Genomic DNA, 16,258 nt, shown 5'->3' on the forward strand with positions numbered 1-16,258 from the left:
CTCCTGAGAGCGGCTGGGGAAGGAGCAAAAGAGCACCTGGGGAGGGTATTCCCCCAACCCTTTTGTAGGATTCATTGCTTATCAGAGGGGTAATTGAAGCAAGGATTTACTTTATGCTACCTGAGGAGGCAGGGACCCCAAGGGGCAGCTGTGATCACTTTGGTGTGTGTGCAAATGGTGTTATGGGACCCCTGTCCTTGTACCTTTGCTACAGATATGAGATGTTTTTGTCCTGTTTGTTGCTGCTATTTAAATGACAGACATTTACCTACCTTGAAGGACCATGAAAAAGATTAATTTGGGGGAGGGAGAGAGAAGGCAAAGAATTGCCCACATAGCTTTATATAAATAAGAAATGTATTCATAGTATATCCCTTATTATTAAATACGTGGGATTTTTTTTTTTAAGCATAAAAAGAGAATTGTTTGGCAAGACCACTAACTAAAACTTTCTTTATTAAAAAATACAGCGCTGTGGTTCTCGATGGAAAAATTTACGCCACCGGTGGGATTGTTAGCAGCGAAGGACCTGCCCTGGGCAACATGGAAGCCTATGACCCTAAAACGAATACCTGGACACTTCTACCAAATATGCCGTGCCCTGTGTTTCGACATGGCTGCGTAGTAATCAAGAAGTACATTCAGAGCGGCTGACACAACCGAGGAGTCGGATGGAGAACTGTTTGTACCTGTTGAGAGCAGGCAAGGAGAACACTACTACTAATCACAAAAGCAGCAAAGACAGCCAGCCAGTGAACATATTGCTCTAAAGTCTTGAATAGTGTCTACATTGAATGTAGAAAAATCATCCTCACCTTTTGGTGAACGAGGAGCAGAGAGCTCCGTGCTATGTAAGATATTGTAACAATAATACAAGTGTGTCACTAGATGTTATAGTGGCACTTGTTCTGGACGTCGGCTTTTGGTCAACCCAGGTGCAATAGAATTTCACATATTTTTTAAGCTGGGGAAGAGAGGAAAAAAATAATCTGCATTTTACTTCTAGAGCTCAAGCTTGATTCTTAAAATAACCGTGCAGATTAGTTTTACTATTACACTTTAGGCATCAATCTATTTGAAAGGTCAAAGTGTCCTTACCACTTTGATTCCTACATTTGTTTTTAACAAATACACGCTTTTCAATACCAATGACTGAGAGAAATCTTGTGTGACAGATGGCTTACATTGATGTCAGTCTTCCATCAGATCAAATGAATATTTCAGTTCTCTAGAGCAGAGCCCAGAAGGGGGGAAGAGGCGGGGGCTGGGGAGAAGAGGAGCCATCGGTAACACAATTCCATGTAATATGAGGGGAAAAAAAGGTCTGTTGGGCTGGATGAATTTCTGCTCCCGGCGATACTTGTGTGGGCACGCACGCATCTGTTTGCAGCGGGGCTTCTAGCGTTTCCTCACGGTTCCTGCTGACGAGCAAACCTGACAGTGCTCAATCCCTGGAACATGAAAACGGTTTCCAATCCGGAGGCATCCTCCCGGTTCTGTGGATCGGGGTGGTGGCAGGGTGGCAGCATAGAGTGGGATTCCCACGTTTTCAACAAGCAGAGGAGCAGATGCCTCCGGCTGCGGCTACACACTCCATTTTGGCTCTCAACCAAAATTCCTTACGCTGGGACAGACGCCACTATCGGTTCCTTTTATGTAAAGTCTGAGAAGGTTTTTTGTTTTTGCTTTTTTTTTTTTTTTTTTTTTAAGTTTCCCCATAGGTGTGGAAATCTTACCTTATTTACAGATTTTAAACACACAAGTTTAAATCCCATGGTAGAAAAATGCATAGACTTAAGCCCAGTATAAGAGACATAAAATGATTACTATGTAGAGTTGTAAGTATATGCACAGCACAGGGGTTATATTTTTATATATATTAAAATATTGTCTATCCAGAGAGCATTGTGATGTGGAAATTCTTTATAAATTTATACATGGAAGGATCAAATGGGAGATGGAGTGGGAAACACAGAGGGGGCAGGGGAAAGATTCTTAAAGTTAAAGAATAGGAAGTAACCCCAAGCTAAGGATTGCCTGATTTCTTTCCAAGTAGAGGGAAAAAAGTTGCCATTCTTGCCTTTGCAGACTCCAAACTCCAAACACCATGCCGGTAATTCAAGCAGGAGGTCCTCTACAGGGTGTGGGTGAGATCCTACAGTCAATATCTGGTTGAATTTCATACCAAATACATTCGCCTTTTTATACTGAGGGAGGTCTGCCTACAGCTTTGGGGAAATCAATGCAGATATTAGCTAATCATCTTATTTTATTAATAATCGTTTATAAAATAAAATAAAATAAAATAAAATAAAATAAAATAAAATAAAATAAAATAAAATGAAATTTGTATCTTGCAGTATTTAAAGAAAAAAAAAAAGTGCTCAAGTCAGCTGAGTCAAGCTCTCCGGTGACTCAAGTCTCTCATTTTGACAGTGAGGTTCCAGCCTTTGTTATGCAGTTGTTTTATTTATTCTTTAAAAAAAATAATAATAAGCACAACAAAAATTATATACTAGTATGTCATTTAAAGTATTTATGTCAAACAGGGTGCAAGTGTGAACCTAACGATTGGAGCACAAGTTTCTAACTGCCTGGGGCAGGACTAATTTTAGTGTTGGTGTGTGTCTGCCTCCAAAGGAGGTGCTACCTGTCAGCAAGACCTAAACACATTCAACATTTCCAATTTAGCTTATTTCTTCATTTCTCACACTGGAACAAAACTGGCTATTTCTGTGAATAATATTAAAAACAGGGTTATCTGTAATGGTATTGTATATAGTTTATGTTTACTGTTAAGTTCTTGTTATATTATAATAAATATATTTATAGATCTAGATTCAGCATCCAGATTGGGTTACTTTTGTCACGAGTCAACAAGAAACAACTTTGCATCAATGGTTACTGCCTCTTTCATCCCGGCCAGGGATGAAATTATTTTCATTCCAGCTAGTTTCTCTTGCAAATCTCAAAATTCATTGCTAATATTTAAATGCTCAGCAGTTTCCAAAGTGCTCCCACGCTCGTTTCGGAGAAGTCCTTAGAAGTGAATTTGGATTTTATTCATCGAGAGCGTTTCTTCTTCATCTCCCTATTTCCCCAAACTTGCTATTAAGCAAAGAGCAGAAGGGCTCAAGATCATTTAGCAAACTAACTCGAAGCTTTATCTCAAAACGCTGCTAAACAGCTTTTTGCTTTTTTTTCTTTTTAGTGGAAGTTGGGATTTGCAGCGCACGGCAGCTGCGATGTCTGAAAGATGAAAGCCGCTTTTGCCCTGTGTCAGAACGGCTCTGTCTCAGGGCAGGAGCTCAGCGATTCACTGGACATGGCTTTGAATGCGTGGTTAAGTACAACCATTCCGGGCTTCTTTGATGTTTCATTAGGGCATCATCCGGCGACTGTAAAGTTGGATGTGGAAGAAAGATGAGCCAAATATAGCTAGCCTCAAAATACCACTGCCGTGGAACAGTTCATCTGGATATTCACGGGCACTATCTGCTATGCACATTAACAGAAATAACCTCACACACATGGAAATTGTCCCGGTTCCTTACAGAGCACATCTGCGCACATGTTTAAGACTTTGACTGCAGTTGCTAAACGTTTTAGTTCAGGCTCAGGTTGAACAGCCCGTGCAGATTACTAAAAGCCTCGCAATTCGGTGTTACACACTCACGTAACCCAGCCCAGGTGGGGCGAGCGGCCAACCTTTCCCTCACCACGCAAGGACCTTCCTCAGCACTACTCAATACCGCTTGGTAGGCCGAGCAAGACACAGGCTACATGTATTTGCTTTACTTGTACGTGGAAATTATTTTAGCTCCCCTCGGGGAAGCTGGCTGGGAGCTCTTGCCAAACGAATCGTGTGCCCAGATCTGCTCAGAGATTTTTCTCCTTAAAAGCTTGAAGAGATTTGGGGGCCGGGCTGGCTCTGCAGCCCGGTAGTGATAAAAACCCTTTTTGTTGGCTGGTTCAACACACTCTCAGGGGAAGGAGAGCCGTCTCCGACCAGGGCTGGTCTCTGCTTTCTGGAAACCACCCACACCTGATGACTTACAACCCATCTGCCTTTCCCCCCTCGTTTCATCTAGCGGCAAGCACCACTAAACCCTCAGCAACGCCATCTTTTAATTAACTGCGGCTAGGTGTTAAGGCTGAGCTTGGCAGCGTGCGGTCGGAGCAACCTAATTAGCGCGTTCATTACACTTCAGCTTGCTCCGGGTGCAGCCGAGACGGAGCGAGGTGAGCGGGAGCCACCACTTCCAGCAGCCGCCAGGATTAGTGGGGACAGGAGCTGGAGCCTGAGCACTGCTGCGGGTGATGAGCAGCGCCACAACGCCCACAGCCCGCTCCGAGTACTTACCCACCCACCCTGCCTCTCGTGAAGGATTTCTCTCCAAGTTGGACCCACTCCCAAAGCCTTACTCAGCTTTCTCTAGTGCAGGGGGAAGCTCTCCCGGAGCCGTCTCGCCTCCACACCACGAGCCGAGCAAGGTGATAACACTCGCGCGGGGGCCGAACCCACAAATGGCACACGCAGCCAAGTGCTGGCGGGCCGCAGCGACACCAGCCCTGCACCACTCGGACATTTTCACAAGTTGTCGCACTAAAACAAGCGCCTTAAATTGCTCTGCCACCCTTAAGCTTGCCCCTTAATGCCTCCTTTCCCATCTCAAGGTAGCTCAAAAACAGGGGAGGGGGCTGCCTCGGGACAGGACTCCCACTACACCAAGTGAGGCGCTGGTGTCCATCTTTTGATAGCACGCCTCAGTTTTTAGTGATTCCTGTTTAGCTAGCGGGTTTCATGTACGCAAACAAATTCCTATTTTCTTCATCTAAATAAATTGTGTTTTAGTCGGTGCCGGCCCTACACGCAGAGTTAAATGTTTTGGCTCCGTTACTGCCTCGGAGAAGGAAGCTCCAGTGCTGTCATCGAGCCAAATCTGCCTCTGAATTTTTCATTAGTGGGGGTCTCCGCAATAAAGGTTTGAAAGGCTGCCTGCTGGTTTTAATTTCATCATCTGTTACTATCAACCAATGTTCTCCCTTCCTTCGGAGTTCAGATTCCCCATCTTACACGGCCAGATTCATCCTGGCAGCGACACCAAACTCTTTCACGACCTGTCCAGAGAGCAGCGCTCACAAATAAAAAAAAGGGGGAGTTGTAAGTAATTAATACAGAAGCAGGAATTGTGATGACAAGCAGGGGCTAAAACATGTAGGTTTGTAAAAACTAATAGCTCCTACAGATAAAAGGGAACTGATTCCTCTACAATTTGGGGAACTTAGGGACCCTGATTTGTAATAGGTCCTTGTGCTTGTGGGCAGCACCAGAGGAAGGCTCAGTGACTGAAGTCCTGAAGGCTGCTGCACCAAATGGTTTAAACCCTAGGAGTTCAATGAGCATCATGCTCCACCAGAAACACCGGCCCTCCACGCAAGTAGAAATAATGAGCTTCTGCAAATCAAGCCTGGATTTCAAGGCACGCTGGAATTCCCGTAGCCATTCTGTTTCCATTAAGAGAGCTCCTTTTTAGTAAGTTATTTACTTTCATGGCCGATGAACGCGCTGTTCCATTACTCGTTGACACCGAGTTCAGTTCTACCTACTGCAGTTTATCCCCAGCCTTTCTGTTTACGTATGGGAACGCATCAATGCCTCGTGCAGGCTTTCCATGGAAAATGAGGGGTGGAAATGTGCCGGGGAGTGTTTGGGAATGACTCACGTTTCTGTTTTCTGTTCGGAAAGACCTTTGCTACGGGGATTAGGATGTCATTTCCAGACTGCACCCTACCTACAGAGAACATGAGGCTTTCCCTAATGGGTACTGGTTTTCAGATTCAGGTGACTTACATTTAACCACCTCAAGAAAGCCCAGAAGGCTCTGCCCTGCTGACACTCGTTTTTAATAGCACTTGGAATACCTGGGTGTTTCAGAGGGAGTGCTGATAACGCACCAGTTATCAAAAGGGCGAGTGAAAGGACTGGGTAATTATAGGGCATTCACCTGACATCAATCCCAAGCAAAAATGGGAAGATGATATCTGACTGAACTGATCGCATATCAAAGAGATAAGGATAAATACGATATTTTGGAGAAAATAGGGCTGTATCACACAAACCTGATTTCATTCTCCAACAGGATTACGCATTTGATTGATAAGGTAATAGATTTTCAACAGCAGGTGACAAAATACATCAACTTTCTCGCTGTACAGTATTCAGACAGCCAATATTAAGCGGGCTAAGAGTAGGCAGATTAATTGAGGAATATCTAATCCGGTCAAGTACTTCCCACTTTGGTTTGTCTAGTTTGCAGGGATCCTCTTCCAACTTCTTAATGGAAAACGTTGACGTAAATCGCTGGTCATAGACCTGCAGAAAAAAAGAGACTAGCAGAGAAGATAATTAGGGCAGAACAAGTCAGATGTATCCAGCTGGCTCCTCTGGCTGGCTGGGACCCCTAAACCCAACCTTATTTAAATAAAACTAAATGGGACTGAGACAGGTGGGAACAAGGGATGCTCATGAAAGCTGTAAGTTGGAGAAGAATCGAGCAAGAAGAGCTCCCAGTCCAATTTCCCACTGTAAGAGGACTAAATTGATCTTTGGATGTGTAAAAAGGGGATCGGTGAGCAGGAGCCCGCGATTGTAGCTCTCTATATGGCACTGGTGGGACCGATGCTGGAATATCACATCAATTTCGACCGTGAACAAATGTTTTAGGAGATGTTGAAAAATTGACCCACTGCAGAGGAGTCACAAAATTGACTTAGAGGCTGGAGAAAAATGCAGTGAAAGCCACAAAGAGCTCATTGTGCTCAGCAAAAAGACGACTGAGAGGCTACTCAATCATGGTGTCATAGCGCATTAGTATCTTCGGGGGGCTGTGGGGGGAAGCCTCACTAACCGGGAACAGACAGCAAAGACAAGAAGCTGTGCCTGCGAGCGAGGAGCAAGGCTCGGTTCTACCCATGAGCTTAACCATTTGATGAAAGGCTCAAAGACAGACGTACAAACCGCCCAGATCAAGGCTTCCCTGGAAAGACTGCTCGGCCAAAGAGGAGGTAGCAGACCCTGTGCATGAACAAGGTTAAATCATATGCACCATGGCATCCATTTTCTGCTTACACTAAATCTGTGTGAATAGACCTGATTTTCTGCACCAAATTGTGAAATATTTACACCATCGTTTGGTGTCAGAGCTAAGAGTCATCGCTTCCACTTCCAAAAGTCATCCACAAGCATCGAAAAGATTTAACACCAGGATTTATGCTCAGTTTGTGCTTTTGTAGCTGTCCTCTGAGCCTTGCTTTTATTTTAAAAAGCTTTCTGCCTTCTGGACACGTGCTGAAGTGCAGAGCAGGACTCTGAAGCTCTCCAACCCTGACCCAAAGGTTAGGCACTCGTTTTGAAGCTATTGTGTCCCCGGTGTTTCATGTAAATGCAGGCTTCATGCTTACATTTCTGGTACTTAAAACGTCCACACAAAACAGCAATTCAGGAATAAACTGATGCTAATAGCCACAAACAATCACCTAACACTTCCTTCACCTCACCAAACGTCTCATATTGTCACAGAGCATCCCATCAAAGCTCACTTCAGAACTGTGTTCAGAACATAAAGCCGACTGTTGACTTGTCCTTGTCCATCACAATCAGGTATCCCCGCTCCTCCACCAGCCCCCATGCAGCAGGCACCCTACAAGGCACAAACACCATCAGCAATGCCCTTACAACAGAGAGCTGGGGCTTTGGAGACCACAAACTGTTCCTCAACTGAAGCAACATGATTTTCTTAACCCTCTACGAAGAGGCTCAGTTTCTTAGCAAATTAATTCAGTCCAAATTCAACGTATGTACATTGAATTAATTTTCTCTATCTTCATCTCTGCTTTACTTCCTTTACTGAAGAGCTAATTCAAAGGGGAGGCCCTTTCAAGAACTTCCCTGAGTTTCTCCATCCCAATCTAGAGTCCCAAAGCCAGAGGGTCACTCGGTCTCCTCCAGGCTCCCACTTCTATACAGGGTCAGACATCTCCAGGTTATAGCAAAATTGAAATTTTACCTTGATGCAAGGGCTGTTTCAGCACGATGAATTCAGCTCCACAAAACCCCAATGACAGATGGCGTGAGCCTTCTCAGCAGCCAGCCAGCCTCAGGGACCCAAACCCATCTTGTGCACCCTCTGCCAAATTCCTGACCGCTCTAAGACCAAGGTGACCACCGCAAAATTCGGAGAGGAACCCACCCCAGAGCCGTCCCAGCTCCTGCTGTATGCCCACACCCCCCAGGGGCAGCGCTCCCATCCCAGATGCAGCCTCCCCCTTTTCTCAACCTGCCCTGCTGCTGGAACTGAAGGTGAGGAGCCTTCCAGCACAGGTTAACTCAAGGCTATTTCTTGCATTTGAACCTCCAGATCAGCTTTGTTCCAAATCAGCATCCAAATGTTAACAAATTTTGAGAACAGCAAGGTTTACACGAGCACTAAAAGCACTGAATCCGTCTGAAATCCCAGTATCTTAGCATGTTCTTTTACTATCGTAATTCTCTACTATCAAAGCAAAGCTCAATATAGCATAAACCAAACGCGTTCCTAAAATAAATGGGATGTAGTAGTAGTCGCAGCCGTTTGCTGGCACTGGGTTGAACTGAAACACACTCCCTATGCAAATCATCACACTAAAAAAACTCCTCACCTAGAAATGGAATGAGGCTGAATTAATTAGCGTTAAAGTTTATAATCCCTGATTTTTACATAATAGTTACATGACCACAAGTGATGCATAAAAAGGGGAGAAAAATGAAGTGTTTGACTTGGTTAATCAGTTCATAACTTTACTGATTTGCCTTTCAGAATTCATTCACAGGCGGTGCTAGCTTAAAGCCCCAAATACTGCAAGTCCTGATCCAAATCCTGCCTGAGATAGAAAACAAAAGGATCTCATTTTTAACTTATTTAAATAAATTATCTGAGCGTCTTAAAGGAAAAAAAAAACAGAGGACGTGGAGCATTTCAAATTTAAGGCAATACAGGAAATTGCATGCCAAAACTACGTCACGTGCAGAAGCCAACAGCAGGCGGCTGCGGGTTTAAGCAGCGAGCACTTGACAGATCAGGCTGCTGCTCCAGTTTTTCCTAAGGCTTTATCAACCACACCTGATGAAGCCCAACTACTGCTCACCAAGTCGTGCTTTTGAAGCACCAGAGCTCACTAAGGGTTTTTCCGAGAAGGGTTTTCCAGTGCCAGGTGAAGTGCCGTGCTGCTGCCTGCGGGGCACCCAGTTCTGTGCCCGTCAGGCCCAACAGTGGGGCTGGCCCTGCTGACTTGAAACGGGCCCAGCCTGTGGCACATGACAATGAGCATCTAATTGTGCTGTCACAGCTGCATATAAAAGCCAAGTCAGACATGAAACAAGTTCCTGCCCTCTTACTTAGCCACTCTTTTGCCCAAGAGCCCTATAGCTTAGAAACAGAGGAAAAGAGGGAAGGGAACAGGAGTGTTGTATGTCCTACACCTCAAGAGAGGCCATAACGTATCTATGCAACGGCTTGTCATGCTCTGTTCCACGTTACATAAATTACAAGCAGTTACCTACCTCTGGATAAACTGCCACAAGAGTTCCCATATCTGTGGGTTGAGTGAACTTCCATAACCCCCAGCAGCTTTATCAGAATTATCAGAGGGGGGAAACTAAAGCAATTTTTAGATATACTTAAGTTATTCTTACAAGAAAGGAGAACTATGATAAATAGGAATGAAAGAGGATTCCTTTAAAAACCTCTCATGAGAAACCCTGGTGCTTGAATGTTGACGTACCGTAAACTGTCCTGGGTGTTTCCTGTAACTGAACACATTTTCTAGGACTTCATAACTACACAACATTAATAACTTCAGAGCATTTCTGTTACTCACTTACCAGCACACAATGCTAACTTCATTTCTACAGTCAAAATTAATCAGAAGTGTTTTTCTTTAATGGACAAACACTGAAAGCAAGAGGTACGGATTAAAACACTCAACGTAACAAAACAGCAAGACCCCAGAGTAAAACATGTCAGCTGCGAAATCAAGGAGGTCTGGTAAGAAAAGGATTGAAATCAGAAAACAGCAAGGAGGTAGAGTTTCTTTTAAATACAACATGTTTGAAGGAGCTAAAGCTGTGTTTTCTTGTCATCTTTATTCAAGTATTTCACAGCAGTTATATTACAAATTACAGTAAAATGTTCAAAATTTCCAGAAATTCAAAAAATTAAATAACTTACTTCAAACTAACGTAAAATGAAGTCAAAATGCAAAACATCAATTTAAACACAGTTCTGAATAAAACTATAGAATCCAAAATATACCATAGTTGATGAAGGAAGTCTACTTAATCCACGAAGTAGACACACATTAATGAAACCAAACAGGACTCCCCAATGTCTAAATAACCCAATGTACAAGATACAAAAGATGCAAGTACAAGCCCAAATTCAAGCTTACGTTTTGATTACAAAATAAAATAAAATTAGAAAAAAAAAAAAAAGGACCATCAGCTGCAGGACCTGCCGTTCAGAAGACCGAAGGTAAAACCAGAGCTGACCCACCAATTTAATTAAAAAAAAAAAAAAAAAAAAAAAAAAAAAAGGAAGACGGGATATGACAAAAAACAGTAATCCTATAAATACATTGGCATATGAGGAAATCAAGTAACAATACAGAAGACACAAAACAAAACGAACAAAAAAAATTAATCACAGGTGAGATTCAAGCTTGCAAATACAATTAACTCCATAGCCATCAACTTTACCCAAGAGCAACTCTATTATCTCCAGGACAGCCCCGCCAACCCCGCAGAGAAGTCACCCTTCTTCTGGGTGGCCACGTTTCACTGACCCCAGCGCAAGGACTCCCACAGGAGTTTATTTGCAATTTTCACAACAAGAAACAAGGAAGAGAGGTCAATTTGTACAAACTCTTGCCAGTGCTATATGGCAAAAAAAAAAAAAAATTAAAAACGTACAAAGAGTAAACAAGTTGAGACCACATGGATAGATTAACAGCTGCTTTAACTCTATAACCACCAGACATCCGTAAAGGAAAACAAAACTGAAGTGTGGTTATTTGGGCTACGAAGGCGGGTATATCATTTGATTTGAGCTGTCCACTCTAACATTTGAAATCAGCTACTTTCCCCTACAACAACAGGGCAGCTCCCCCATCAGCAGGGCTGCCTCTTACGATTTTTCCCAATCAACAACTGACAGTAAAAATTTTCCTTTAGAAACCTGACCTTTTCGAACCATTTTTAATGCTAGGCATTAGCTTAGACTTGCTTTTATTCACACTCACTGGTGACTAAAATTCTCAACTGTTTTAATGCATATAAATTTATTATCATCTTAAAAATGTATGCAGTTTTATCTTCCACAAGTGCTGCTGTTACTTGAACAAAAACTTCTTTGAGTAAGTGAAACTGGAATAAATATTTTTAAAAAATTCTGCAGCAAGAACCTGAGACTTGCAAAAAACCCTTTTATCAGAAACTTGCTACAAAAAATCTGCTACATTTTATTTAATCAAATCTTAAAGTTTGTAACAATTTCCATCAAAATACAAAATGCTGTTAATGTACCAGACACAAAAATATCTCAAACAGGTATGATGCTAATAAATACTAAACAAAACATGGAAAAAATCCCCTAAACAAATGTGAGATCAAAGAATCTCATTCTAAATGTGTTTTCTGCTTGCTGTGGTTTTTAATCGCACTTTCCCACCTAAAAAATACAGCGATTCTGCATGGGTTGCATTTAGGTGTAACTAGATGTACATGAGTACTTAAAAAACTTTCTGTTTCTGCCATTAGCCATAAAGAAAAACAGTGGCGTTCGGGGGAGAAGATCTACGGTAGAACGATGTTGAAACACAATGTACAAAGCACTTTGGATTACTGCAGTAGCCCAAGGCCCGTGTTTGTTCCTCTGCAGTGGTTTGCTATTAGCCATAGAGGGGGAGACAAGTACCTTAGCTTCAGCTTGTGAATGGGAGCAGAGTGATTACAGTCCTCCATAAACACTGTTGGTAACTAAAATACAAAAAGCTGAGGTAGCTCAGTATCTCTGCAGTAGTCCAAGACTGTTTTCTCTAATTAAAAACTAATCACACTGTGTTGCATATTTCTGGAAAGACACTTCCACAGCTATGTAGGGACAGTCACGATGAATGGTTAGAGATGGTAACACCAGCCAACTTCTCTAAAAGTTTCCACTTAGGTTTGCAATAAATCAGCCCAGGTAACGTTTTAACACCGAGCTTGCGACAAAACGTGTTTTTTCTTGAAACTGCCTAGACTGTTCTCTCCAGTTTCCAGAAAGGAAAGGTTTTGAACTACACAATTCAGACCTGGAGAACCGTGGTCCGAACAGATCAATCGAAAAGGCCGTCCTCCAATCTCCTCACATTAACAGTGCTTTGCATTGACTGAGTCGTGAAGCCTAGTTTAAGCTTTACTTTCAACTTGGGCTCCAGGATTTTTACTTGGGCTCCAGGATTTTCATCGATTATAGCATCTTTTTACCTGTACAGTCCAAGCTATATTACAAACACAGAACTTCAGAAAGAAACCTGCCAGTATTAAACTTTTTTTTTTTTCCTTAAAGAACTCAAGATGGACAACAAAGAAGTGGTGGGAAAATGCTTCATTGTTAGCAACACAAAATAGTTTCACTGTGTAATTTGTTTCTAAAACAAATCTATACCAATGAAAAAGGAATTTCACCATTTTGGTAAAGTATGTGGCTTTTTTCAGTGTGTCTTAGTTTAGTTCTGTAGAGTAAGACAGGCATTATAGAACCATAATACTGGCTGCCATCCAATGAAGAGAATACAAGTCATCCTTTTGGAGATCTTCATTCTGAAGAGAGCTTTCTAACATTGCCATTTGCTATAATCCAAACCAATTGATTAGCCTTATCTTTCTCAATTGACTAAAAGGCACATTATAGGCAGTTCTAGAGAGCCTCATCTTCAAATCACTGTACATCCAGTTACTCAAGATTCCTACACCACAATGCATCATTGCCTTCTTTAGAACAAATTTTTTTTGTCCGTTACCCCAGAGAAGAGAAAGATTGGAAAAAAATTAAAAAAAGGTTGCCTGTTTAAAAATATTCAACTTAGATCTGCTCTTTCCAGTTCTCTCGTGTATGTTGGTCTCCACTTTGACTGAAGTTTCCCCAAAGATAATGCATGTAGAGTGAACAAGAGCAGAAATGAGAACAGTTTCTGTAGCACCAAAAATCTCCAAGCTGTGGCATTGTATTCTTTATTTATATCAGATACAACTATATGAAGTTCCGTTTGGTTCTTGTAGGCTGGTTGGTTTCAGGTACCTGAGACAATAGCACCAAATTCAACAGAAAGAAAAAGAGAGAGCACTTAAGACCAAGGCTCTGCACATACTTGGTGCAAATGGAAACTGAATGGCTCAGAGGACTGCTCTCCCGTGAGCAGTTTAAGAGAGGATAAACCCACCCATCTTGACGAGTTCACAGGAATGTTTCAAACACATGAACTGTTCTTTCCATCTCCTGCAAGAAACACAGAACATCAATTATACATAAATATACAGACAAAAATAAAGTTACCTTAAGTAATCATATTTACTGGGGTGGTGATCTTTTTTTTTTTTTTGGTTGGTTGGTTTTTGGTGTTTTTTTTGTTGTTGGTGTTTTTTTTTGTTTGTTTTGTTTTTTGGAAACACCAACAAATAATTCATAGGAAAATAAACATTTCTGTTCACTATTTGTGATCTGCTAGCAAAAAACAGTAAAACAGAAAACTAATTAAAGAAGCATTAATGCAGAAAAACACTCCACCATGACAGTCCATGAAAAAATCCAAGTGTAATAGGGTCACTTATATAATTAACGTATTTGATATATATTAAGAAAGTACTGCAATGGCACAGTGAACAAATTCAACTCTTACATGCCATTGTTGACCCAGCTGCAAACACAGATCTGCACAGTTTGGAGAATCAAAGTAAAGCAATCTGCCCCTAAGTACTCATGCTGGACATTTGTCTTTTTAATCTACATAACACTCAGCCCAGATTTCCAACGTATTTTAGGTGAAGACAGCAAAACAGTATGAAAATGGTTTCAAAAATATTTTGCAAGAACTCTATGCCACCCTATGTTAAAGCTTTTCCAGGTTTTGTAGTAAAATATTCATGGAGAAAAATATTTGGTGTTCAGTGATCAAACTGGAACCTCACAATTCTCGCCCCTTTACCAGCAGGGTTGGTTACCATTTGAATCAGAAAGATGACCCAAACCACTCTGCAACTAGAGCAACGTTGCTGGAGGGAAAGCACTACCAGAGTGCTTTCAGATCAGATCAGCCTACACCAACAGTAAAACGACCCACTGCCTGCTGATGTAGCCAGGAGGCCTTTGAAATGAAAATATTTCAGAGGAAAAAGGATGACAACAGAGCACAAAACTTGCAAATATCATACTGTGTTGGACATTCCCAAGACAATCATGGGTGCACTTGCAGCCCAGAAAGCCAACTGCATCCTGGGTTGCATCAGCAGAGGAGTGGCCCTGGCCAACCTGTTCTAGTGGGTGGCATCCCTGCCCATGGCAGGGGCTTGGAACTGGATGATCTTTAAATGTCCCTTCCAACCCAAACCATTCTATGATTCTACCCATAATGCCTTTCTGATACTATTTTTTTTACAGATTCCTTGTAAGATAGCTACAATCAAGCATATGTCCCATACTGCAGAAGGATGAAGGAAAATAAGTGATTTAGGAACATTCTGCAGAACCACGTTGACTACCTGAAAGTTCCTGCTTCTGCTCCATTCTTACTCTACTGGTACGTGCTTCTAAATGCTGCTGCATTCTGTTCTCCTTTTCCTCTGTTCTTTTAGGTTAAATTCTTAACCCTTTTCTGAGGAAAGCATTACTGGAAACAATCTCTGTTTTTTAAGCCATTACTATACTGAATTTTATTATTTTTATAAATACTTTCCTCAAAATCTATTTAAAGCTTTTGCATGCTAGTACAATGAACATAAATAGTTCTTGAAAAAATATTCTCACCGAAGTCAGATAAAAAAAAACTGTACAACATCACCTCAACAAGCTGTGATTTGTCATAGTCTCTACGGTGTCTGTAGATGCATTGGCTGAGGAGTGAATACAATCTCTCAAGTTGGTCAACAGTCAGGTTGTCACTTTTCTTAACCACCAAATCAAGCAGTCTCTGTTAGAATAACAAAGGATAAAGTTAGGAGAGCTTTTATAACCACTTTTTTTTCTTTAAAGTACAGATCAGAGTGTGATCTATCTTCTTCTTCTAAAACCCTATTTTGCAAAGATATATACAAATAAAAGGGACCACATCTGGCTAATAGCAAGGCCACTGCTTCCACACTGAAACAAAAGGACTTAACATTTCTCTTTACTTTCCTATTTACATCCATGCCTTTCTTCTTGTCTTAGATTTTATGCAGCAAATAGCTAGTGCAATGTTTGTTCTGTTTGAATGCTACATAATCCTGTGACGTCTTGGTCAATAATTAAGATAAACCATAAAAACTGTCTTGATAGCTGAAGTGGACATTTTTAAGAACTTACATTGACTTGAACTTTTTAAGAAGTGCCAAATGGAAACAGTTGGAATTCCACAAATGTTGAACAATAAAAGCAGTGCATAGGAGAAAAGCTTGTAAAACTGCTCATAAACAAATGGTGAAAGTGTGTATTTTACCATAGCAGCAGTAAATATTAGGACTTCTTTCCTAATACAACATTTCCGTTCTTACCAAATAAATTAACATCTGTAATCCACAGCAAGTGGGGTCTAAATTTCACAGTAGGTCAAGCTAGTTTCTACTACACAACACAGCAAATTCTGTTGCAACTTTGCTTAAACAAACAAAACAAACAAAATTAACTAGCAGGAGTTCGATCTATAGCACCAAAAGATCAGCACAAATTCCAATTTTCTTTCCTATCCACTAACAGTTCTTTCCACCAAGTATACGTCCACAGGGAGGGAGATGATGATGTTAACTTCTAATTACCAGGCACCCAGCGGTTCCTCAGCTACTGACATGTCCAATTAACACACAATTGCAGCTTTTGGAGAAACTCTTAAAATAGTGGACTGCTGTGCCATTACTGTATTTGTAAAAGTAGTAATGATGAGGCAATAAGGATTCAGTTTTATTAACTTTTCAGCCAAGAACACTGAT

The 16,258-nt window shown here is 41.5% G+C and overlaps 2 protein-coding genes across 3 annotated transcripts in view; one reads left to right on the top strand and one right to left on the bottom strand.

The window, feature by feature from the left end:
- LOC311208058 (kelch-like protein 29) overlaps positions 1–808 on the top strand; it is a gene marked incomplete at its 5' end in the record, with an annotated part of 143,558 nt that extends 142,750 nt beyond the window's left edge. Inside the window, one exon of the mRNA XM_084284476.1 lies at positions 471–808. Coding sequence (XP_084140602.1) covers positions 471–654 — 184 coding nt within the window. The 3' untranslated portion in view covers positions 655–808. The remainder of the gene's footprint in view (positions 1–470) is intronic.
- A 9,385-nt stretch (positions 809–10,193) lies between these two features.
- The window catches only part of ATAD2B (ATPase family AAA domain containing 2B), an 81,536-nt gene continuing 75,471 nt past the window's right edge, over positions 10,194–16,258 (bottom strand). For both annotated transcript variants that reach the window (XM_084284638.1, XM_084284637.1), the window contains exons 27-28: positions 15,136–15,264; positions 10,194–13,577 (exon numbers count right to left, since the gene is read on the bottom strand). In XM_084284638.1, the coding sequence (XP_084140764.1) occupies positions 13,536–13,577; positions 15,136–15,264 (171 nt within the window). In that variant the 3' untranslated portion in view covers positions 10,194–13,535. The remainder of the gene's footprint in view (positions 13,578–15,135; positions 15,265–16,258) is intronic.

This window comes from Netta rufina, assembly GCF_964035555.1.
Source record: "Netta rufina genome assembly, chromosome: 3".
NCBI classification, from domain to species: domain Eukaryota; kingdom Metazoa; phylum Chordata; class Aves; order Anseriformes; family Anatidae; genus Netta; species Netta rufina.